Here is a 25,822-nt window from a genome sequence, read left to right on the forward strand (position 1 = left end):
TCCCAAGCCTGAGCAGAAAGGAAAACACCAAATGTACTCTCTCTTATCATGTCTAGTCTGCTGTGCGAAGAAAACAGCTTGGTTCATCTTGTGGAAAAACATAGCTTGGAAAAATACAGCTTGGATTCTCAACTGCAATGTCTAACTCCTCGTTAAAGGCAATAGGCAGCTAACCTAAATATCAAATGTAATGTCTAATGTCATGTCAAAGCCAATAGGCAGCTGAGCTGAATACAAAATGCAATGTCTAATATCATGTTAAAGCCAATAGGCAGCTGAGCTGAATACAAAATGTAATGTCTAATATCATGTCAAAGCCAATAGGCAGCTAAACTGAACAAAACATATAATGTGCTACTGGTGAACATTGAGCAACTAATATGTGCAGTGGTGAAACACAAAGTCATTGGTCAAACTCAATTAATATCATCACACACCCCTAGCTTCCTGTGCCCCTGATCTATCTATATCTGTGTTTGTCTTGCCCCAGGATCAGTGTCCCATAGGGCCGTCTCAATAACAGATCTCCCACCTCCAAAAAGGTAATTTTGTGCAAGCACTGTGGCACATAAACAGAGCAAAGGTTTAAAGTGGTGCCTTCAATGTGCCGGTTAACACCACATAACATCTGTTGGTGTCATGCTTGATGAGGAGTAAAACCAGGATCCCAACTCTCCTGTAATCTGTTGTGTAACTGGCATATGCCTTCAATATGTACCCAAAACGGTCCAATGTCCTATAGTAGCTCCCTTTGAAGTGTGTCTCCTGCAACAATACAGTGTCAGGTTCATGACATTTCTGGTGTTGCAAGACCAGTGTACTCTTAATCTTACCCCAGTCATTTATGTTCCAAGACTAGATGGTCAGGTTTTGAGTTTTGGTGTGTGTCATTAGTGGCTGAAAGATTTGTTTCCCGTGTTTCCCACCACCTCCCTCCCAACTGCTGCCCATTTCTGCCCCCCACCCCCATCTTGTCTGTGACTAGTGCCTCTGCCATTTGTAGGTAAAAATGTTATGTGAATCAACACAATACCTGTAAAACTAATAAATCAATCCCCGCAAAAAAAAAAAAAACACCCTGCATTGTGAGTATCAAACTACCCACCACCCCAACTCGCAGAGCGCCTGTCGCCCATGGCCTAACAACGATTAGGGTATGCCTTTGCCACTTCTACAGGGTGGTTGTAACCTATATGCACATGGTTGACTCCCCATTATCAACATATAAAATACTGTGCCATGCTAGTTGATCAGTTCAGTGACATCTGAGTCACTAGCCCAGTTCTCATCTCCTTCCCATGACCAAGCCCCCCCCAAACACCCCTCTGGCTGTTGGCAGCATCATTAGACATGGGGCTGGTCACCTGCACCCACACTCTGCCCCTGCTTCACGGCTGTCGATGAGTCTCTCTCTCTCTGTCTCTGCTTGCTATCCGGTGCTCCATTTCGGATCTCATTCCTGTCTGATAGTCGGTGGGTCCTATGTTCTCTGCCTATTTTCTTGCCCACCACCTGCCAGCGCACCATCCAGTCCCAGGCCTCCTCAGGTGTGGTAAAGTGCTAGCCTGGAACAACATAAAGTACCTCATTTCCTTCCCATGTAGAGCTTTTATGACTTCAAAGTTTCTCTGTTGACGTTGCACTTGCAGGGTGAAGTCCGGAAAGAATCTGATCACAGCATTGTCAATGTGAAGGATGCCATAGAGTCTTGCGGCCTGGAGAATCTCGTCTCGATCCCTGTAGTTTAGTATCCTGGCAATGATTGTGCGCGGGGAGGCCTTCTGGTCGTGGGTGTGGACCCGGTGCTTTGTGTTCCCTGTCGACGGAAAAAAAGTTAGTCTCTTCAGTTTGAGTTTGTTGAGCACCAGGTCCTCTAGAAGCAGGTCCACACTGGAGCCTTCCAAAACTTACAGTACCCCACCACTCTAATATTGTTCCTCCTGGCACTTCCCTCGTGATCATCCAGTCGCGCAGGCATTGCTGCTTGCTGGGTCGTCAGTGCTCACACCTGGTCCTCCAGTTGCTTTGTGGTGGACTGTAGCACCTCAATACACGTTTCCGCTACTGCCACTTTCTCAGAGATTTTGTAAAAGCCTGCCCTGAACAAGTTAACTTCAATTGTTACAGCATCTAATTTGAGCTCCATCGGTTTAATTGAGCCTCGCAGGTCCTGGATTGCAGCCATGATAGAGTGCAATGATGGTTCACTCCCACTGGTATGGTCTTCCCGTGCTCCTCCTTGCTCTTATTCACTCAGTGCTTTCCCTTGCATTGACATTCTCACTGTATATTTGTCAGTATTACTGGTTTGCACCACTTTCTGTGCGTGCCCCCTGACCATGACACTGGTATTGAGGTCCCTCAGTCCCCATCCACTTTAGTGCCCCAGGGCCACCGACACTCACCGCCATGTGTTGGGGTGTATTTGGTTCCCTGGATGCAGCCGACAGGTTCTAGGGCAGACTTAGTTATGGTGATGTCAGTGCTTCTTTCCTGTAGAGCCCCTTACACTGTGGCCCTCTCCTTCTCACCTCTTTGGGGGCAGATTACAGTCACTTGACTGACCTGGGTTTTAGGGTAGTTTTCTAGGGTGGGTCATTCTCTCTCTCAGGGAGTTACCCCCAACACTCCCTCCAGCACTGCACTGTCCTTCACAGTCCTTGGAAGGGGCCCCTGGGTGTAGTTTGGTTATTCCTCTCCTTTGAGCAGACGCTGGTTTGTCTGTCTCATCACTGCACCTCCCTGACCCCGAGCAGATCTCAACTTTATTTGGCCCGATGCCTTTCTTGGTATTCCTTCTGGGAGCTGCCGCTCTCCAAAGCGGCCCCCAGTTGGGCTGTAGGTGGCAGCCACGCCCCAGGCCTCCCCGCTCAGCACACAAACAATCCTGAGTGGGCAGAAGCAGTGACAGCACTCGCCTGCCTCTTACTGTGTTTTGGGAGGAGCGTGCAGTGAGTTTCTGGGTCCAGTGGTTTGCGACTCCCAGGCAGCGCTGTTCGGGCCGCCTCTCCGCCCCGCAGGATCTCTTGGGCCTGGCCTCACTTCTCCTCTCCAGGTGGTCCACGCAGGTTTCACTCTCTGCCTTCCTCAGGTTTGGTCAATGGGGGAGGGGGGGAGAGGGGGACAGGGACAGCAATCATCCGGTCCCAGCTGCGATTCTGGTACGCCTCCTGGAATGCGCTGCTATTTCCTCCAGGGTCCGCCCACCATCTTTTAGGGAGGAACAGCCTAGGCCTGTGTTTCGTCCTGCCTCAAATCAATGTTGTTTCCCCAGCTGCGGCTTCCCATTTGCGTTTTCTGGGTCCCGGCAGGCACTCCCCTCTTTTGCCAACCACGATGGCCTGGATTGCAGTCTGATTTAGTGGGGAGATTTACACGCGATAGAAGAGCTCCCTTAGCCCACTACCATCTTCATCAGTGGCTAGCCACGCCCCCTCATCACACATTCTTCCACCAGAGGCATTGGAGGCACCTCCTAAGTGAGGATGAGACCCCGACATATCATCTGAAGGATGCTCTTTCTAGATTGATTCAGGTGCAGGTAAGTGATAAATGCCATACCACAATGGCACAAGCATCTGTCTAATTAATGTTAACAGCTGTTGATACACAAGTAGCAGTCTTATCGTTGAACGTTCTTCTTCTGATGTCCATTGTGGCCTCCAACTTGGATTCATTACATAGCCACTAGTGAAACCCTTCATACTTGGTGTACAATAGGGCGTATTTCAGAGTAATTTTGGAAATGACTGACTAGGTAGCTTTATCTTGGTATTGATGAAAAACATCTCCCTAGCTCCTCTTTCTGTTTAGAAGCCCATGGGTTGGGAGAGCTTTGATAGCATTTTCTACATTTAATTCAACAGAAAGGCTCTAGCACAGATGGTTTGGACCTCTGAGGACAGGTGAAGAACAAGCTGCTAGAGCACAGCCACAACTGACCATTTGGGTACCAGTGCAAGTTTAGGGTTTAGTTGGTCGTCTTAGGTGTTACCTTAGGTGATGTCTGCAATCTTGGTATCCAGAAAGGTGTTCACCTTGATTCTTACCTTGACGGTTGATGATCACAGATCCCTCTCTTGGTACTGGAGCAAGAACTATATAAGCATGTTATTAGGCTGATTGCTCTCACTATTGTTTGATTACCACAAGCCATGCCTTTAGCCCTTCATATAGATTTTGTAATTGAGCCATTTTCAACAACTGGCTAGAGGTGTCATTTTCTCAGCATTGGTCATTATTTAGGCCTGGTTCTACTTTCTTTACTCCCACACTAGTGCATGGTGGTTTCTGTGTATATTAGGGCTTGTTGCTTATGAACACCGTTCTCTGGCTTACAATTTGCAGGATGCAGTCAAACTCACCTTTCTATGATCTCTAGGGAAGAGTTTTGCCAGGAACAGAGGATCTGTCCCAGAAAGTGAAGCAGTTTTGCAACTCCTGTGTCACCTGTCAGGCCAGTGGCAAGACAGGTGGCAAACCAAAGCCCCCCAGTGGTTAGTGTCCCCTTTGAAAGGGTAGGGGTCAATATTGTTGGCCCGCTGGAACCTCCAACAGCATCAGGGAACCACTTTATACTGGTGATAGTGGGGCATGTCACTAGGTATCCTTAGGCAACGCATCAGTATCTTTACTAGGGTAGGCTTTACTAAGGAGTTGGGTATCAGACATAGGTACAAACTACATGTCTACTTACCTTATAGCAACGTGGAAAGAATGTGGTGTGACCTATAAGTTCAGCACCCCATACCATCCCAAAACAAATGATTTAGTTGAAAGGTTCAACAAAACTATGAAGGGTATGATTATGGGGCTCCCTGACAGACTGAGAAGGAGATGGGATGTCCTCTTACCATGTCTGCTATTTACCTACAGGGAGCTGCCTCAAACGGGAGTGTGTTGGTTAGGAAAATGCCCCTTTTTCACATGGTCACACCCCACTTTTTGCCACTGGTACTGAGGTTTTTTGACTGAGTTGCACTGGGTTCTTGCTAACCAGCCCACCAGTGCACTTTTTCCAAAAACAGATAACATGGTGTACAATTGGCACACTCCTCCACCCATGTAAGTCCCTACTAAGTAGTAAATCGTGGTACCTAGGGCATGGGTAGAAGAGAAAATCCCTAAGGGCTGCAGCACAGATTGTGCCACCCTCAGGTACCTTCTAAAAATGAGAAGCAGATAGCTGCCATTGCTGTCTTTGTGTCCTGTTGCAACCCAGGAGAAAACACAACATGGCACTGCAGCGAAGTCGGTGTAAGTTACCCCAAAGCTAAGCCTAAGAGCCCTAAGGCAGGTTGCAGTACATTTACTGCATGGCTATATATTCACAAGCGGTTATGGCCCTCTGATGCTCAGCCCCATTGTTGAGCACTGCAAATGAACCGGGAAGCACATTCAAGGTATGTGCTGGACACTTGCCAATCACATAATGGGTTCACAGAACCCTATGGTGTTTGGTATCAAATACCTCGTCTTGATATGTCCAGGCTGATTTATTCTGACATACACTCAGGGAGTACCTTAGAGGTGCCCCCTGACACCACTAGATTCTTGGTGTGCTGACTGACCAGTTTAGTTAGTCTGCGACAACCAGACACGCCTTTGACCCCCTGAAGGTGAGAGGCCTTGCGCTCAGAGGTCAGAAACATTGCCTACTCCGGAGAGGGGTGTTATCACCCACTCCAGCAGGATGGCTAGCAGATCTGCATACCAAGGCCAAAGCTGGGGTCTCCAAAGATACAGCTGCCTTTGGTATGCACACCCTGTGGCTTCCCCAGTCTGGGTGTAGCCACACCCCTGCCTTGAGGCCCATTTGACACCAGCATAGGCGGTAAATTGAGCTTGTCAGGAGGCATGTACCACCCCTGGGCTAGCCACACCCCTAAGGTGGGCTACCCAAGTTGGAAACTCGAAGGGTTCCACCATCTTGGTTTTGGTTAGAACTAGGCCTTTTGTAATAGGGATCTGCCCATTCCCCACAGGAAGTGGTCGTTACAGTGAGTAGGCACCCCCAAGGGTAAGTAGCCCATTGGCTACTACCCTACTCTCCCCATAAACGACCCTAAATTCAGTATTTGTGGTTTCTCCATACCAGAAGCCAGATTCACCTGACAGCAAGAAGAAGCAACAACAGAGGAGCACGAAGAGGGAGAAGTGCTGACACCTGGTAAACTTTTGGTCCAAACCCTGCCTGCTTACCTGCTCCTGTCCTGACAATCGCTACATCACAACTCGTCCTGCAGCTGTGGGGATTCCAAAAGCCTGGCAGGTTTTCCAGCACTTCGCCAAACCTACTTCTTCCAGGCACCACCCCTAACGTCCAGTTCACCGCCCTACAGACCCCCCAGGTCTACCATTACAGCAGATGTCCAGGAGGAGGTCCCCGTGCTCCAAGAAGTCAGTCCTGTCTCCCCACCAAGTGAGAAGACGAAAGTATCCACCGGAGCTGAGATGCACCAACACCTGGGGTACTGGACCCCTTGCACCAACCAAGGCTTTTTGAAGCTCTCCTTGGACTCCCAACAGCAGAATAGAAGACCTGTTGGAGATGCCCCCATCATGAAGGACAGCCTTCACAGTCTTCTAGTTGCCTTGTTCTGTCTCTCCTTCTGCAGTTCACCTAAAGAACTGTATGCACCTTGACGCAGGAGCACCACCGCCTGGGTCCACAACTTCCAACAGTGTCTCCCTGCTCTCTGGATGCCCACAGACTGAGCCCTCCTGTTGGGAGGTCCTGGACTTGTCCCCAAGATCCCCCTGCATTCAATTTCCAGGTGACAGTCCCCTCCCCCCCACCTCTCCCTCATTGCAAGTGTTTGGTGCTGGTCAGGTAAACCTGAACTGCTGGCCTTGTCAAATTTGCACCTCTAGCACCTCACTACCTACAGGAGGTCCCCGAGAACTGAGTGAAAGAACTTCCATGCAGCCCATAGTTCTGTGGAACTTGGGCTGCGTTAAAAACTCATTCATGTACACAAAGTGCTACTTTCAAATCGTTCAAAAGGACTGCTACTGTATTTATTCTTCTGCAAATGTTCTGGTGTTTATAAATAATACAACATAGTAACTATTTTTAACCAATTGGTCTCAAGTTGCTTCTTGAGTGTCTCATTTATTGACTGCACATCCAACAAATGCTTAGCATTACCCTCTGATAAGCCTCACTGCTCACCTACACTACCACAGAAAGAGAGCTTTTGGAATTGTCACTTTTACCCCTGTAAACCAATAAGGGTTCCCCTGGGCTATCTGCCCACCTACATTGTTTCACTGCATAGATAGCCAGCTTCCTACACTTGTGTACTAAACCCCCATGTCCTTTCTCCCGACTGGTGTGCTCTGTGAACATGACAGCAAATTTGTGCATAACATGCAAGAAGGTATTCATGCTTATCTCTAATCTGTGGCAAAACACAGAGTAAAGATATGAAGTGGATCGGGATGGGCATGAATTATAGTGACTAACTATAACTGGTGAATTTTAATTGCAGCGTGCACGGACCATAGCAATGTCCAACTTGTTTATTTGATAAGTTTTCCCTGTGCAGCGACTTGTTTCAGCCATCCAGTGTTGCTTGAGCAAGGCCAGCTAGCTGAAATGCTTTGCATGGTGGCCATTGCTATCCTGAGTGCTCATTTACTTCACACTCGATATGCCTTGTTTCTAGAGGATTTACTGGTCGGGTAACCGAATGGGTTTGAAAGCCAAAGTGACTCAATCCATATATATAACACAACACCTAGTGGCAGTCGCCACTAGGTAGTTATAGTTAGGACCTAGTTTCTATAGAAAAAGTGTTTTTACTTGCCTATATTTTTGGCACCAGTTGATGAATCTTGACAAAATCTTCCCCAAAAAAATCACCAGTCACGTCAACTGCTGTCTGAAATGTTTTGGGGTGATCTAACAAGTGGGGGTAGAGAAAAGTGGGAGGGGGTTGAGGGGTCCCCCAAAATACTTTTTTTCCCATTAATTTTTCCATAGGGATTTTGAACAGCGATTGTACAGAAACGACTGAACGGAATTACACCAAATTTGGCAGAAAGCTAGGGCCTGGTCCGGAAAGTAACCTTTTTGTGATCCGTTGCAAATTCAGTAGTTTAAGAGAAATAAAAGAAAATCCAAATTTGTTTGAGTAGGGATGCAAAGGATTCGCAACCCCTCCCGATCTCGTTCTGAGATCTGATTGGCAGCCAACACCTCAATCAGGTAGCTTTGGCAGCCATGTTGGGACTCTGCTTCAGCCGAGTCCCTGAAAAAAGGTTAAAAAATAAATAAAAGGGGCCATGGTACAGACATCCTGACCCCTTAGCCCTGGCTTACACAGTATATCTAATTCAGGGCAGGTTCCTGCTATGTCTCGGTGTGCCCACCCCCGTGACATAGCTGTTTGCTGTGGCTTAGCTGCAGCTTTGACAGCTGCTGCCAAGCCACAGCGAACACTCTGCTCGCAACGAGGATGAGCTGTCAAACAGCTCTTCTTCAGTGCAAGCAGATGTTTCCTCTTTTTTGATTGGCATGCGAGGTTGGTTTATTATAGAGGTTGGGCGCAGGGACTAGCCGCAGGCCAGGTCCTGCGGCCAACGCCCGCTGCGCATGACCAAAAGCCGTGCTCAGTGTTGGGTTGTTATAGGGGTTGGCTGCAGGTCAAGCTTTGTGGCCATCGCGCATGGGCAAAGACCGTACAGGGTGGTGGTTGGATTAACGTATAGTAACGTCCCTGTAACCTTTGTTTTTTTGTTTTATTTTTTAAGTGAATTTCTGTGTTTTTTTTATTTATTTTTTATTACCTAACTATAACGTTCCTGTAACCTTTGTTTTTATCTGAAAGAAGAAAAAAAAAAAATATATATATATATATATATATATATATATGTTCGATGGCATTTGTAGCTGCAGATACACATGCTGTGCACATCCCGCCATCTGGTGTTGGGCTCGGAGTGTTACAAGTTGTTTTTCTTCGAAGAAGTCTTTTCGAGTCACGAGACCGAGGGGCTCCTCCCATTTCGACTCCATTGCGCATGGGCGTCGACTCCATCTTAGATTGTTTTTTTTCCGCCATCGGGTTCGGACGTGTTCCTTTTCGCTCCGTGTTTCGGGTCGGAAAGTTAGTTAGAATCTCGTAAAAAAACGTCGGTATTGTTTGCGTTCGGTATCGGGTTAGTTAGAACAAATCAACACCGAATTTTGAAGAGCTCCGGTGGCCCTTCGGGGTTTTTTCGATCCCCCGTCGGGGCCTGGTCGGCCCGGCCACGTGCTATTTCAAGGCTGATGGAACGGACCCCATTCCGCTTCTGCCCAAAATGCCATCACAAGTATCCGTATACAGATCACCATCTGGTCTGTAACTTGTGCTTGTCCCCCGAGCACAAGGAGGATACTTGTGAAGCCTGTCGAGCGTTTCGGTCGAGGAAGACGCTGAGAGACCGAAGAGCCAGGAGACTACAAATGGCGTCCATGCCGACAGGTCAAGATCGTTTCGAGGAGGAAGAAGAAGCTTTCTCTGTCCACGAGTCGGATTCTGAAGAACTCGACGCCGAAGAAACACCCAAAACCGTGAGTAAGACGTTGAAAATCAAGACTCACGAGAAGTCCACAAAAGCCCAGGGGACGCCACCGCCAACAGGCCATGGCTTAACCCAAAAACTAGGTGACCGATCCAAGGCACCGAAAAAGGGCATGCTGGTGTCGAAGTCATCCGACTCCGGTCGAGATACCGCCACACAGCAACCTCGGAGCCGAGACAGCGGCTCCGAGAAACTTCGGCACAGAGACAGCAGCACCGAAGAATTTCGGCACCGAGACACCACGCCGAAAACAAAGAAGGTTTCTTCGGAGCCTAAAAAGACTTCCGAAAAGGTTTCGGTTCCGAAACATCCAGCCCCGGAGCCGAAAATTAGTTCCTATACAGAGGAACAAGGATTTACCTCCCAATTACATAGATTTGGAGAGAAGCTTCAAGCTGTAGAGTCTGACTACACGCAAAGAAGGCTTCATATTCATGAGGACACAGGGAAGATAACCACTCTTCCCCCAATCAAAATAAAAAGGAAACTTGCCTTTCAACAAAAGGACAAGCAACCACAGGCAAAGGTGGCAAGGAAAACAACCCCACCACCGTCTCCACCACCATCAATACATGCATCACCAGCAACAACTCCACCACTGATGCACTCACCAGCTCATACTACAATGAGTCAGGATGATCCTGATGCATGGGACCTTTACGATGCTCCAGTGTCTGACAACAGCCCAGACTCCTATCCTACAAAACCGTCACCACCTGAGGACAGTACATCCTACACACAGGTGGTCGCAAGGGCAGCCGAATTTCACAACGTCACCTTACATTCTGAACCAATTGAGGATGACTTTCTGTTTAACACCCTATCCTCCACCCATAGCCAGTACCAAAGCCTTCCCATGCTCCCACGAATGCTAAGACATTCAAAACAAATATTTCAGGATCCAGTTAAAGGCAGAGCCATAACTCCAAGGGTGGAGAAAAAGTACAAGCCACCACCAACAGATCCAATCTATATTACAACACAACTAACACCAGACTCAGTAGTTGTCTGGGCAGCTCGTAAGAGAGCCAACTCGCATACCTCAGGAGACGCACCACCTCCAGACAAGGAGAGCCGCAAATTTGATGCTGCGGGAAAAAGGGTTGCAGCACAAGCAGCAAATCAATGGCGTATTGCCAATTCACAAGCACTTTTGGCAAGATACGACAGAGCTCATTGGGATGAAATGCAACATTTCATCGAACACTTACCCAAGGAGTTCCAAAAAAGAGCGCAACGGGTGGTGGAAGAAGGACAAAGTATCTCAAATAATCAGATACGGTCTTCCATGGATGCAGCAGATACAGCTTAACACTGCAATCACGATACGAAGGCACGCATGGCTGCGCACTTCAGGGTTCAAGCCGGAAATCCAACAAGCTGTGCTCAATATGCCATTTAATGAACAGCAATTGTTTGGGCCGGAGGTGGACACTGCCATTGACAAACTCAAAAAAGACACCGATACAGCCAAAGCCATGGGCGCGCACTACTCCCCGCAGAGCAGAGGCACATTTCGAAAAACACCTTTTAGGGGAGGGTTTCGAGGTCAACCCACAGAAACCACAACCTCACAAACAAGGCCTACTTACCAGGGTCAATATCAAAGGGGAGGTTTTCGGGGGCAATATAGAGGGGGCCAATTCCCAAGAAATCGAGGAAAATTCCAAGGCCCCAAAACTCCTCAAAATAAACAGTGACTCACAAGTCACACAACCCCATCACATAACACCTGTGGGGGGAAGACTAAGCCAATTTTACAAACTTTGGGAGGAAATAACAACAGACACTTGGGTCTTAGCAATTATCCAGCATGGTTATTGCATAGAATTTCTCCAGTTCCCTCCAAACATCCCACCGAAAACACACAATATGTCAAAACAACATATAGATCTTCTAGGACTAGAAGTTTAAGCATTGCTACAAAAAGGACAAAACTCTGAGACCAATACTAGATCTCAGAACACTACATCAAATCAGACCACTTTCACATGGTCACATTACAAGACGTAATCCCACTGCTCAAACAGCAAGACTACATGACAACACTAGACCTAAAAGATGCGTATTTCCATATACCAATACATCCTTCACACAGGAAATACCTAAGGTTCGTATTCCAAGGAATACATTACCAATTCAAAGTGTTGCCATTCGGAATAACAACTGCGCCAAGAGTTTTTACAAAATGCCTGGCAGTAGTAGCTGCACATATCAGAAGGCAGCAAATACATGTGTTCCCGTACTTAGACGACTGGTTAATCAAAACCAACACGCTAAGACAGTGTTCACAGCACACAAAATATGTCATACAGACCCTTCACAAGCTAGGTTTCTCCATCAACTACGCGAAGTCACACCTTTTGCCGTGTCAAACACAGCAATACTTAGGAGCGACAATCAACACAGCAAAAGGGATTGCCACTCCAAGTCCACAAAGGGTTCAAACATTTCACAAGGTAATACAGGCCATGTATCCAACACAAAAGATACAAGTCAAAATGGTAATGAAACTCCTAGGCATGATGTCTTCATGCATAGCCATTGTCCCAAACACAAGATTGCACATGCGGCCCTTACAACAGTGCCTAGCATCACAGTGGTCACAAGCACAGGGTCAACTTCTAGATCTGGTGTTGATAGACCGCCAAACATACATCTTGCTTCTATGGTGGAACAGTACAAATTTAAACCAAGGGCGGCCTTTCCAAGACCCAGTGCCACAATACGTCATAACGACTGATGCTTCCATGACCGGGTGGGGAGCACACCTCAATCAACACAGCATCCAAGGACAATGGGACATACATCAGAGGCAGTTTCACATAAATCACTTAGAACTGTTAGCAGTATTTCTGGCGCTGAAAGCTTTTCAACCCATAATAACCCAAAAATACATTCTTGTCAAAACAGACAACATGACAACAATGTATTATCTAAACAAACAAGGAGGGACACACTCGACACAGTTGTGCCTCCTAACACAAAAAATATGGCATTGGGCGATTCACAACCACATTCGCCTAATAGCACAATTTATTCCAGGGATTCAGAACCAGTTGGCAGACAATCTCTCTCGAGATCACCAACAAACCCACGAATGGGAAATTCACCCCCAAATACTGAACACTTACTTCCAAATTTGGGGAACACCACAAATAGATCTATTTGCAACGAAGGAAAACTCAAAATGCCAAAACTTCGCATCCAGGTACCCACAACATCAGTCTCAGGGCAATGCGCTATGGATGAACTGGTCAGGGATATTTGCTTACGCTTTTCCCCCTCTCCCACTCCTTCCATATCTAGTAAACAAGTTGAGTCAAAACAAACTCAAACTCATACTAATAGCACCAACATGGGCAAGGCAACCTTGGTACACAACACTACTGGACCTGTCAGTAGTACCTCATGTCAAACTACCAAACAGACCAGATCTGTTAACACAACACAAACAACAGATCAGGCATCCAAATCCAGCATCGCTGAATCTAGCAATTTGGCTCCTGAAATCCTAGAATTCGGACACTTAGACCTCACACAAGAATGTATGGAGGTCCTAAAACAGGCTAGAAAGCCTACCACTAGACACTGCTATGCAAATAAATGGAAAAGATTTGTCTATTACTGCCATAATAATCAAATTCAACCCTTACACGCATCTACAAAAGATATAGTAGGATACTTACTACATTTGCAAAAAGCAAAACTAGCTTTCTCTTCCATAAAAATACATCTGGCTGCAATTTCAGCTTACCTGCAAATTACGCACTCAACTTCATTATTTAGGATACCAGTCATAAAAGCGTTTATGGAAGGCCTAAAGAGAATTATACCACCAAGAACGCCACCAGTTCCTTCATGGAACCTCAACATTGTCTTAACACGACTCATGGGCCCACCTTTTGAGCCCATGCACTCTTGTGAAATGCAATACTTAACGTGGAAAGTTGCTTTTTTAATTGCCATCACATCTCTAAGAAGAGTGAGTGAAATTCAAGCGTTTACCATTCAAGAACCATTTATTCAAATACACAAAAATAAAGTTGTTCTACGAACAAATCCCAAATTTTTACCAAAAGTAATCTCACCGTTCCACTTGAATCAAACAGTAGAATTACCAGTGTTCTTCCCACAGCCAGATTCTGTAGCTGAAAGAGCACTACATACATTAGACATCAAAAGAGCACTAATGTACTACATTGACAGAACAAAACTAATTCGAAAGACAAAACAACTATTTATCGCCTTTCAAAAACCTCATACAGGAAATCCAATTTCAAAACAAGGCATTGCTAGATGGATAGTTAAGTGCATTCAAACCTGCTATCTTAAAGCTAAAAGAGAACTGCCTATTACACCAAAGGCACACTCAACCAGAAAGAAAGGTGCTACCATGGCCTTTCTAGGAAATATTCCAATGAACGAAATATGTAAGGCAGCAACATGGTCTACGCCTCATACATTTACCAAGCACTACTGTGTAGATGTGCTAACTGCACAACAAGCAACAGTAGGTCAAGCTGTACTAAGAACATTATTTCAAACTACTTCAACTCCTACAGGCTGAACCACCGCTTTTGGGGAGATAACTGCTTACTAGTCTATGCACAGCATGTGTATCTGCAGCTACACATGCCATCGAACGGAAAATGTCACTTACCCAGTGTACATCTGTTCGTGGCATTAGTCGCTGCAGATTCACATGCGCCCACCCGCCTCCCCGGGAGCCTGTAGCCGTTTAGAAGTAGATCTTAAACATTTGTAAATAGATTACTTGAAACTTTATTATGTACATACGCATTCACTCCATTGCATGGGCACTATTACTAGCATACACAACTCCTACCTCACCCTCTGCGGGGAAAACAATCTAAGATGGAGTCGACGCCCATTCGCAATGGAGTCTAAATGGGAGGAGTCCCTCGGTCTCGTGACTCGAAAAGACTTCTTCGAAGAAAAACAACTTGTAACACTCCGAGCCCAACACCAGATGGCGGGATGTGCACAGCATGTGAATCTGCAGCGACTAATGCCACGAACAGATGTACACTGGGTAAGTGACATTTTCCATATATATATATATATATATATATATATATATATATATATATATATATATATATATATATAGCCACATGTTCTACAAGCACATTGCTATAGATGTGAATTCGGAGATTGATGCTCTGTTTGATTAATCTTTTAAGAACTTGTTTGGCTAAATACTTCTAAATAGGCTGCAACTGTCTTTCAAACAGTGTGTTCTGGTCTTCGACAGTGCCATGGGTTTGGAGGGGGAGAGTGAGTATGATTTGCATATGGTGGGTCCAAACTGGGTTTGCATGGTGAGCAAAAGAACAATGGATTAAACCCAGATCTCTGACTGAGGGTGAGTGTTTGAAAAGTTTCAGCACTCTGTCCATCATCCTTTTTTGTTGCTAAAGTCACCCTAAATGGAAAGGTTATGCCCAGATGTGGGTCCCGTGCTCACTGTACCACTGGATTCAAGCTAGCCTTGCTGATGAAGGGTGGTAACTTGAAACTAGTCCCAAGATGCTTGTTTCCAGTCCAGGGAGGGCCTGGCAGTTCAGGATTGACTGTTCCCAACAGGTTCAAGACTGATTTGTATATGGCTGCGTACAAACTGGGGTGGCATGGTGAGCAAAATAACGATGAATTAAACATAGATCTGACTGTGGCTGTGTGTTTGAAAAGTTGCAGCTCTCCATCCCTCATCCTTTTGTGATGTAAGTATGAGTAAGCCATCTCAGTGACTCGAGCACTAGTAGCCTTTAATCACTTCTTCCAGGTTGAACACGCTCCCCCTGTCTCAGCCCTTCATGTATACACAAAAAAACATTGATGGAGGTGTTTGGACACACTTATGCATCAGGTGGCAGTCTTTAGTGTTTCTGCCACCCGCTTAAAATTAAATGTAGGTTTTTACTGTGCAAAAGTATCCCAGTAAGCTGTAGAAACAGAGAACATGAATGACTGAGATGACTAAATTAAACTTTTTCTTTGATTTAGGGGAAAAGAAAGTTGACATTGAAGTTCACATTTCAAATGTATTTTTATCTGTGCCTTTTCCTTGAATATTTCAAATTCCTTGTATCTGAACTGCGTCAGACCTCTTCTGTAGGCAACCCATCTAACAGAGACCAATGGAAACTCGTACCCCCACTTCTTCATGCTGCACTACAGTGCTGTGCAAATACACCACAAAGGGCCATGAATGCTTTGGGCACATTGAAGGAGGGTATCTGCATTTCTGATCAGATTTGTCTGACAAAGGCCGCTAGTTTGGTTTCCTTTGCAAGATAATTACCCAAAGTCCAGTTATCCCTATTAGGCAGTTGTACCACCACTTTGTCCCAGTGGAGCACACATGTGGATCGTTCATGCATATTAGTGTATTTCTCCTAGGTTTCTGATTTCAATATCATACTCACCATTCCCCATCCCCATTGTCCTCGACTTCCCCACATCGTTTTGTCAACCACCCCCTCACTACTGAACATCCTCTTTCCTGGGAATAACTAGCATGGGATTGTCTGATGTTTCTCCTGTCTGCAAACTGACTCTTGGTGCTTCCTGGCATTCTATCCGCCCTAGGTTAAACGGAGCCCAGTAAGAGAGCATGTTTAATGTATTAATGTAAAATTAATTACGCTTTCACGTTTATTCTTATATTTGTAATCTGTTTTTCTGTGTTTTTATGAGTGGGGAAATATTTGCTTAATGTTTGCTGTGTTTTCTCATAGCTAATATCTTCCAGTAGAATGTTCTTTCACTATTGTGCCTCATTCACATTAGTTGTTAGAGCTTTGGCCAAGGCAAGTTTATTTTGCCAGTTTGGAGGTATTTTATGTGTCGGTTGAGTGACTTTAAATATTTAACTGTTTGAACTAATCACTACTTGCTGTTGGTGTTACTAGTTAGAAGTATTTGCTAGATGGTTAGCGGTCAAGTTATGATTGACTGACCAGGAGATGTAATTCCTAGGCAAGGGATTCCTTACCTGATAAGGTTGTGTGAGCATTCTCAAATCAGTGCCTGCAGCATGTATCCATGTTGTCTTTGTTCCATCAACATAAACTGTGAGAAGGTTCTTTTTATGGTGGATCTTTCTCCAATTTTGAATAATGTGAACTCACACCTGCCGCATCTGGGATCCCTCTCTCTTACTCACTTTTTTATGCGGACGATCTATTGCTGTGTAGCCACACTAAGGTAGGCTTGCAACAGTCTCTAAATCCATTATCCGCCTACATAACCTTAATCCAACAGGAGATCAATGTGGCTAAATCTAAGTTATGCTAGCCGGCCTTTGCCAGTCGTTCTCCATTAATCTGGTCCAGACTAATTTACCATTAGACATTGTGTCACTCTATAAATACCTAGGTACATACTTGAATGCCCGGGGGTCATTTGCACTGCAGAAACATAACATCAAGAGTAAGGCAGCATCACTGACTCCGTTTTTCAATTTTGGCCAGGCAGTTAGATGGTCCTTCCTTTCATCCGTTGCTAACAGTAATCTCCTCAAAATTACTGCCTACTTTCACTTATGCCGTGATTGTGACAAACAGCTTCTGTGCTGCTTTAATAGACAAAATCCAGCTGAGGGTTTTTAATCTGCCACGTTCAACCTCACCAGCACAACTTCGATTAGAATTTGGGCTAACACAACAAGACTAGACAATGAAAGCTGTTGCGGTCAAAACATGGTATAAAATTAGTCGAGCTGGCGAACAACTAAATATGGCCCTTTGGAAAGCGCTTCAGAATGACCGAAAGTCTCCCTTTAGCAAATACTTGCAGTTAGCCATTAATCAACTGGGTCTGCAAGAATTGTGGGATGTTAGCCCTGAGAACTGTTCCTTCAAAAAGAGTGTGAACAAAGCAGTAAAATGTTCATCATTTTTAGAAGATAAAGTTAAATTTAGTACTCGTTCACATGCATGGATGCTAATAAACCAATAGTCTATCTTGTCTCCAGAATCTTATATCTCAATCCTGTTTCCTGCACGAATGAAACACACATTAATGCATCTGTGATTAGGTAATATTCCAGCGAGGGCTAATACTCCATTGTGGAGAAATCCCATCTCACAGACCTGCAGACACTGTGACTGGCATAGGGAATTCTTGATTCATATTGATTTGATATGATTCATATTGGTTGTATCTGTCCCAGTCTGCAAGAACTTTGGCATATTTTTTTGAAAATGTGTTTTAAAGAACGTGCTATTAGGTCCTGCAGAGCTGCTATCATAGCATGTCTAAATCCGCAAGACCTGCAGCTAAACTACAAATTTGTGAGATCCTTGAGCTTTATCGTAAAACAGCTGAATATAGTTTAATAAAGAAGGAAAATGTTAACTACATCCTTAAGCACGGGTTTAGAGCACTGTAGGCAGTACATGTATACAAAGTATTGAATCTACTTTGGCAACCCAATGTTTAAAATCTTACATCAAAAGGCCTGTTCATATTTCAGTGGTATAATTTGGCTCGTCTTTGCCTTAGTATTGTATTATAGATATTTATTAGGTTTTTGGTACTCGTACTTTATACAATGCACTTCTCAGTCGACACAAAAAATTAAGAATAGAGGCTTTCACTAGGCTTTAAGTTTTCTAGCTGATTTTATGTTTTATTGATATATTTAATAATCTAAATTCTCCTAGACAATTGATTTCTTTCTTCTCAGTGAATATCGTCAAGAGGTTAGGACCATAGGCACTTTATTATAACTGTTCCTTGGAGAACAGGATCCTTGTTAGTTAAATGAATGTATTGACCCGGAGGAATATTATTTTTTATATCATTATAATGGATTGTATTCAAGTAATGATGTTGATTGACTAAATTATTATAGTTAAAATAACTGAAACAATAAATACGACATTGACCTTTAAAAAAAGAAATTTCTTAAATACCTGCCTGTATTAAACTGTGTAGAAGAATTAAATTTGTAAAGCAAACCAATGAGGTTTAATGAAAGTATTGAAGGATATAGTGGCAATAGGGAATTTTAAGGCTGTAGGTATATATATGGATAAAGTCTAATGGTGGAGCAATAGGGCACTAAATATTTGGTGGAGGGAATGATTCAGGAATGTGTTCAAAAACTAACAGGGAGTCAGAGAGGAAGTTATTTTCTAGTTTGAGGTCCTTCTTCAAGTTAGGAGTTTCCATCTTGTTTGAAGTGTAGAAATGAAAGAACAAATCGACCTGTAGCAGGATATTCTAGGGCCCCAAGTAGGTATTCAGAGCAGACTTAGTATTTTTATCACCTTCAAACTTCCGATGTCTAAAGATGACATGTCTTTGTGTGGTGTGTGGGCCTGCGGACGTGATGAGTTTCCTATCTGATAGAGACTTCTAGCTGCAGATTCCTAACCTTAGAATTTCCCCAGGCGTCAGACTATCCAGAAAGTTTTGTCTGAGCAATACCCATGCATGCACCATCGGGTGGCTTCGTTCAGTTCTGCGTGGCGTCATAAGCGCCGGACGTGATATTGCAGTCTCCCGTATAGGTGCAGTTTTTTTCCACACCACTTAGCGCAGATCCGGAGAGAGCTACCCCTCTGTCACTTTTTGGCTGGCATTTTTCAATGTTTTGTTGAGGTTTTTTTCTTTCTCCTATGTTGAAGATGTCATCTAAGAAGGCAGGGTTCAAACCCTGTGCCTCCTGTCACCACACCATGTCGGTTATAGACCCTCATCTCGTCTGCCTCTGGTTCCTCGAGCACAACCATGACTCCAAGTCGTGCTCACTCCCTAAAGCTGCTTGTGGCCTGGAAGCTGATGACACCAGCACGCGCAACTCCTCTGAGGTCCCAGTCCTGGTCGAGAATAAGGTCACAGGACCTCTCCAGGAGCCCCAAGTCTGCTTTGTCACACTCAAGGTCATGAGGACGCTCAGGGAAGAGGCACAAAAAGTAGTCCTAGAAGAATTCTTCTTCACCTTGTCCGTCGGCTGATGAGACGAGCAGTGTTCCTGGCACGGTTCTGCCGAGCTGTTGCCCAGTTTGGCTCCTCACCTCCCCCTGTTTCGGGAGCAAGATCGACACCTTCTCAAATAAAGGAATTTTACATGCCCATGCGCCGCGTATTCGAGTAGACTGACCCCTCGGGGATGCTTTCATGCCCCATCAGGTTCCGTGCCAGCGGCTTTGGCCTTGGCTCCGATGGGGTCTCATCGATCCGGATCCTAACCAACACCAGTCATACCCAGGCAACCTTCTCCGACGCTGATGCTCCCAGTCCCCCTACCAGTGGTATCAGCCCTATTCTGATTCCGGACGATCCAGAACGGAGTCTCAAAACGCAGCTTCTGCCGCCAACGGCGCCCACAGGTGCCAGATCCTTGCCTGAGACTTATTTTTCCCAGCCAGGCATGGGAAAAGATTGAGAGGAAGTCACTGAACCCTTTCGAATACCATGTTGAAAGATCTTTGGACTGGTATGAGGAACTAGAAGAGGCCAGTGGACTGGACATCTCTTCAGATACTAGCTTGCTCTCTCCCCCCAGTATGGCTATGGAGGAGGGAGCTTCCTCTGCAATGGTGGTGCATAGGGCAGCTGATGTCCTCGACCAATAACTGCCCTCAGTGGCTGTCAAGACGAATATTGTGACTGAAGTACTCCAACCTAGGGCTACCAATTTTGAATCCCTTCTATCCTTTAATGATGCACTTAGACATCCTACTGGGAACATGTTCCAAGCCCACCACGGGGGCTCCTGAAAATAGAACGATTGCCTGTCACCATCGCCCTGCATGGGGCAACCCTAGTTTCCTCAGCCAACACCCCACCCCTGAGAGCTTGACTTGTCATGGCTCATTCTCTTCCACTCCCCCAGATAGGGAATCCACGAGGCTGGGCCATCTTGGGAATAAGATGTTTTCTTTCACCAGCCTAGCACTGAGGTCGGTGAACACCTCGTGCTTATTGGACCATTTCTCACACACCATTTGGGATATGGCACATAAGTGCAGCCTCTGGTCCCATACTCTTCCAAGCAGTAAAAGACGAGCGCAACTCAGCAAAGTTCACCATTTGGTGTGGCTTGAATACCACTGAATTTCTAGTCAGAGCATTGCGTCAACTGTGGCCTTCGGGCGCCACGCCTAGCTGAGAACATCTAGTTTTTCGGGGGATTTCCAGACAAACCTGATGCACATGCCCTTCAATGGGACTTGCTTGTTTGGCGAGAAGGCAAACTCCATGCTGGAGTGCTTTAAGGACTCTCGGGCTGCAGCCAAGTACCTGGGCCTCTCCGTGACCCTTCGTCCACCATCTACCTCTTGCTGATATGGAAGGGCATGGCACCGCACCAGCCCTATGCCAGCCACCAACCTACGCAACCACCCCAGGCTATGCCAGCACGTGGGCGTGGTGCCTTCAGACCTTGATGGTCTGGAAACCAGAAGTCATCTGCCATTCAGCCCCTGGTAGTTGCAGGCTCAAAGCCCTCCTGGTTTGGTTCTGCAGGACCATGCTTGCCCAGTTGGAGGGCAAATTCACCATCATCTCCCTCACGGCAGTCCATCACATCACATGCATGGGTACTGCAGATCATCGGGTAGGGCTATGCCCTACCTTTACAATCCTTTCCTCCCCCAATACCGCCAGCAATCGAAAGGCTGGCGGAGGATCATTCCTCTCTACTCAGAGAAGAAGGTACGGCTCTCTTGGCCAACAGAGCCATAGAAAGGGTCCCGATATCAGAAGTAGGCAGTAGTAGTTATTCCCTCTACTTTCTGATACCCAAAAAGAAGAAAGGTCTTTGCCCTATTCCCGGTCCAGATCTGGGAGGGAAATGCGAAAGACTTGCAGTCGTGAATTACGAACCTCGATTGGGGCAGTCAGACTCCTCTCTCTTCCTCAACCATACCTTAGAGTAGTGACAGATGCATCCCTTCTGGTCTCAGGCAGAAGCCAGACTCCACATCAGCATATTGGACCAGTGGGTGATCAGACTAACATTGAAGGCATTTCTTCCCTCCGTCAAGGGGAAGTTAGTACAGGTGTTCACAGACAACACCGCCATGTGGTACTGCAACAAGCAGGGTGGGGTGAAGTTATGGACCCTTTGTCAAGAGGCCCTGTGTCTCGGGACATGGCTGGAACAGCAGGGCATAACCCTGGTGGTTAAACACCTGGCAGGATCTCTGAATGCCAGGGCGGACAAACTCAGCCATCGATGCCTAGCGGATCATGTGTAGTGTCTCCATCCAGAGGTGGTACAAGGTCTCTTTCAACAGTGGGGAGAGGCTTGGTTAGATCTGTTTGCCTCCAAAGATAATGAGCAATGTCAACAGTATTGCATGTTTCCAAGGCGACAATCGGTCTGCGATGCTTTTTGCCACGAGTGGAGCTCAGGCCTCCTATACGCCTTCCCACCCATACAACGCCTGTTCAGAGTTCTCAAGAAGATCAAGAGCTACCGGGTCCAAGTAATCCTTGTGACTCTGTACTGGGCATGGAGAATCTGGTATCCTGAGCTTCGGAAGTTCAGCATCAATCCTCTGATCAGGCTACCCCTTCGGGAGGATCTTCTGTCCCCGCAGCAGGGGAGGGTTCTCCACCCGAACCTGTCAACTCTACGCCTTCATGCGTGGAGATTGAGCAGCAACAGGTGACCGGCTTCGACCTTCCTCTTAAAGTCTGTAATGTTTTTTGTTTTTTAGCAGCCGGGCGTTCCTGCACGAAAACGGTATACGCCTGCTGTGGGCAAAGATTTGTAAAATATTGTGCAGAGAGGTCTTTAGATCCTCATTCTGCTTCTCTCGGATGTTGTTTTTTTTTCATTATGTCCATTGCCCAGCAGGGTTCTGCTCTGGGCACTCTTAAGGGCTATCTGTCTGCTCTATCTGCAGCTTCAAGACCAACCTTTTTTTAGTCCCCTATTGTAAAAAGGTTTCTGAAAAAGGCTTGTATAGATTTTTCCTCCACGCCCTTTATCATGCCTCAGTGGGCTCTTAATCTAGTTCTCACATGACTCGTGTGCTCTTTTCGAGCCACTGCACAGTTGTCCCCTCAGGTCGCTCACCAACAAAACAGCCTTTTTTTGTGGCCATAACATCTGTCCCGAGGGTGAGTGGGATACGGACCTTGTCATTCAGATCTCCATATCTCATAGTATTTCCTGATAAGGTAGTGCTTTACACCTGTCCCTTTTCTCCTAAAGGTGGTGCCCTCATTTCATTTGGGGCAAACTGTCACTCTGCCCACCTTCTTTGCTCACCTGCATCCCTTGAAGGAAGAAGAGCGACTCAACTAGACCCAAAAAGTGTGTTGTTGTTCTACTTTGACCTCACAAGAGTTCCGGTGGATGGCCAACTCTTTGTGGTGCATGTGGGAGCAAACAAAGGTCAGGAGTATAGAAACAAACTATTTTGCGCTAGGCCATTCTCCTTGTAAGGATCTGCTATACCCTGGCTAGGAAGTAGTCTCCTGAGGGCTTACAACCCCATTCCACCAGGGTAAAAGCTGCGACCACAGTGTTAGCTCATGTAGTCCCAGTCCTGAACATCTGACATCTGTCGAACAGCAACGTGGGCACCCCTACACACATTTGCAAAACACGACTGCAGGGACGGGCATTTAGTCTGTTCAGTCTTGCAGGACTTTCTAGTTTGAAAAAATGTGTCCGCAGCCCACCGCCAGGAGGCTATGGCTTGAGTATCTATTTGAAGGTAAGGAACCTGCAGCTAGAAGTTTCTATCAGATGAACAGGCTACTTACCTTTGGTATCACATTCTGTTAGAGACTCTATCTAGCTGCAGATTACTTACACCCACCCATACCTCCCCACTCCTCGGACTGGTATGCCAGAGTTGGGGATGATCCCTTTCAGGGCCCTAGTTTGGGCACACATATTCACCAGTTCTTGTCATGGCTCTGCGCTCCTGGCGTGGAAAATCGTGATTAAGGTAACTGAGGTCCGCGTGCCTGGGTGGCACCTATATAGGTGACCACAATGTCACATCCGGCATAGACAATGCCACGCAGAACTGAACTGAGCCACCCAATGGCATGCACAGGGATATTGCTCGAGCAAACGTTTCCGGATCCAGTCTGACGCCTGGGGAAATTCAAAGGTAATGAATCTGCAGCTAGAGTCTCTACCAGATAATGCATTACCTAAGGTAAGTAACTTGTTCATTAGGCATGTTAGAGATTTGACTGACACTGCCTTGTAAGAATTGGAGCAGGACTTGGATATGGTATGGGCAGGAAGTGGTGGCTGGGAGTTGTCAGTGTGATGTGATGTACTATTTTAGAACATGTAATAATGCTGGTCGCTTTTCGTAGAATCCCAGTTATTTCGCTATACCAGAGGATACAATTGTCATGCATTTTATTCATAATTTAAATTTGACAGTCCATTGAATTTTGTCTTTCTCTTTTCAAGGTAAAACGAAAACCTGCTCGAAAAAGGATGAAATAAAGGCCAAACATAAAAGCATGTCTGATATTCACAAACTGGGATTTAGTAGCTTGATGTACAAAACAGAACTTTCTTTAAAAAAGACGTTGCTGGCCTGTAAACAAAACTTCCTTTTTAAAGTCTTTGTCCGAGGAAATGACCTGCAGAAACTCTCACGATGGAGGCGAAAAGCATCTGTACTTACGTTTCTCAGACTTTTTTTTTTATAAAAAGTCAATAATTAAGCAAATTGCTTAACACATGAGTTCCGGTTCATGCATATACATAGTTTTAAACTATTTTACACATATTAACTTTCTTGTTGTGTCTTTTGTTATGAAAATTGCAAGACTGTCCTTATACTGAAGTTAAAATGTGTTTAGACAGAAAAGCATTTTCCATTTTTTAAAATATGATCTGACTTACCAGAATTAAATGAAATATTAATTAAATGACCAGATATTTCTGAAGACACTTCTGTAAATTGTTTTTTCTGCACGTCTGCTTTCGAACACAAGATGTACAGTTTTTCCTCTTCCAACTATGAAACATAGTGTTGCTTTGTGATTATTTTTTTTGATCAGTGGGAAAATGATGATCTAAAACTATTAATGATTTGCAAGTAGACCTTTAATTCTTTTGTTTCCCTGTACGTTAGTTTAATATAATTTGCAATAATTGTAAATATTTATGTCTGTTTTATAAAAACGTTTTATCACCTTTTAAAAGTTATTTTACTCCAGAGGTTATGTTGAAATACTGTATTGAACTTGCAGGAGTGAAAACATTGTAGCATTTGGATTTTATAATGTTTATCACCAGATTTATATTAATGATGTAAAGTAAAGTCAGTTTTTAAATAAGTTGGACTTTGGCCACTTTGTAAACAAAGATGGAAAGGTATGTGCCTCACTTTGAACCTCCGTGCATATGGAAAGCAAGTTTGTTTTATTATTTGTTTTCCTTTCAAACCCATATTGAAATGCTCAACTTCGGTTAATACCGTAGCATCAATTTTCCTGACATTGTTTGGCATAGATACAAGTGTACACTTTTTTGTACACTCGATCATATTTAAGTTTCCTGACATAAATAAAACGCTTGTAGGTGTCAAGTTGTTTGTTGCTTTTTTATGTGTCCATCAAGTTTTTATTTTTTATCTGCCTATTGTTTGCATGAAATAATAGCATATGAGAAAAGCTTGTTAGAAACGTGAGGGGAGCAAGTTTTTCATTTCGAAAGATATTTATGCAAAGCATGTTTTTACATCCCAGCCCTTTCATGTTCACTCTGCACACTTCCACCTTTCAGAATCGCTTTTTAAAATGAACCGTGAAAATATCTTCCTCAATTAAATTTTCTCGACACCGCAAGGGAAAGTCTTTAAGATCTTGCTTTCTGTATTGTCATGGTTAAGTTAAAAATGAAATGTATTTGGTAAATACAGCTCATAAACGCATGTGCGCATCAGCTAAGCACCTCTGAAAGAGCCTTATTTATTAATTTTGGGTCATTTTAGCACCACTATGTCGGATACTTGAATTGTGTGTATAAGATACATGCGGAGAGTCCAGATGAAACCAATACCTCCGATAAAGCATTCAGTTGAAAGTCTTATTGGTGCAGCCAGTGCTGGCTATCTCTAGATTGTTGTCCTTGAGTAGAGTAACACTTGAAATTTGGGCGTGCTGGCAGTTTCAACTAAAGTGAGTTAATTGTGCACTGCATTTACCACAGTGCATCTGGGCTAATTATGTGCTTGTATGCAAGTGCTTCTTCCTCTTTTTGTGATTGGCTCCTTGA

General features: G+C 45.0%; 1 protein-coding gene across 1 annotated transcript in view; it reads left to right on the plus strand.

Annotated features, from left to right (window-relative positions):
• Window positions 1-25,133, plus strand: part of PDS5A (PDS5 cohesin associated factor A) — an 831,005-nt gene extending 805,872 nt beyond the window's left edge. Inside the window, exon 33 of the mRNA XM_069202018.1 lies at window positions 24,005-25,133. Coding sequence (XP_069058119.1) covers window positions 24,005-24,008 — 4 coding nt within the window. The 3' untranslated portion in view covers window positions 24,009-25,133. The remainder of the gene's footprint in view (window positions 1-24,004) is intronic.
• The last annotated feature ends 689 nt before the right edge of the window (window positions 25,134-25,822 follow it).

Source organism: Pleurodeles waltl, chromosome 1_2 (assembly GCF_031143425.1).
Source record: "Pleurodeles waltl isolate 20211129_DDA chromosome 1_2, aPleWal1.hap1.20221129, whole genome shotgun sequence".
In the NCBI taxonomy this organism is placed as follows: Eukaryota; Metazoa; Chordata; class Amphibia; order Caudata; family Salamandridae; genus Pleurodeles; species Pleurodeles waltl.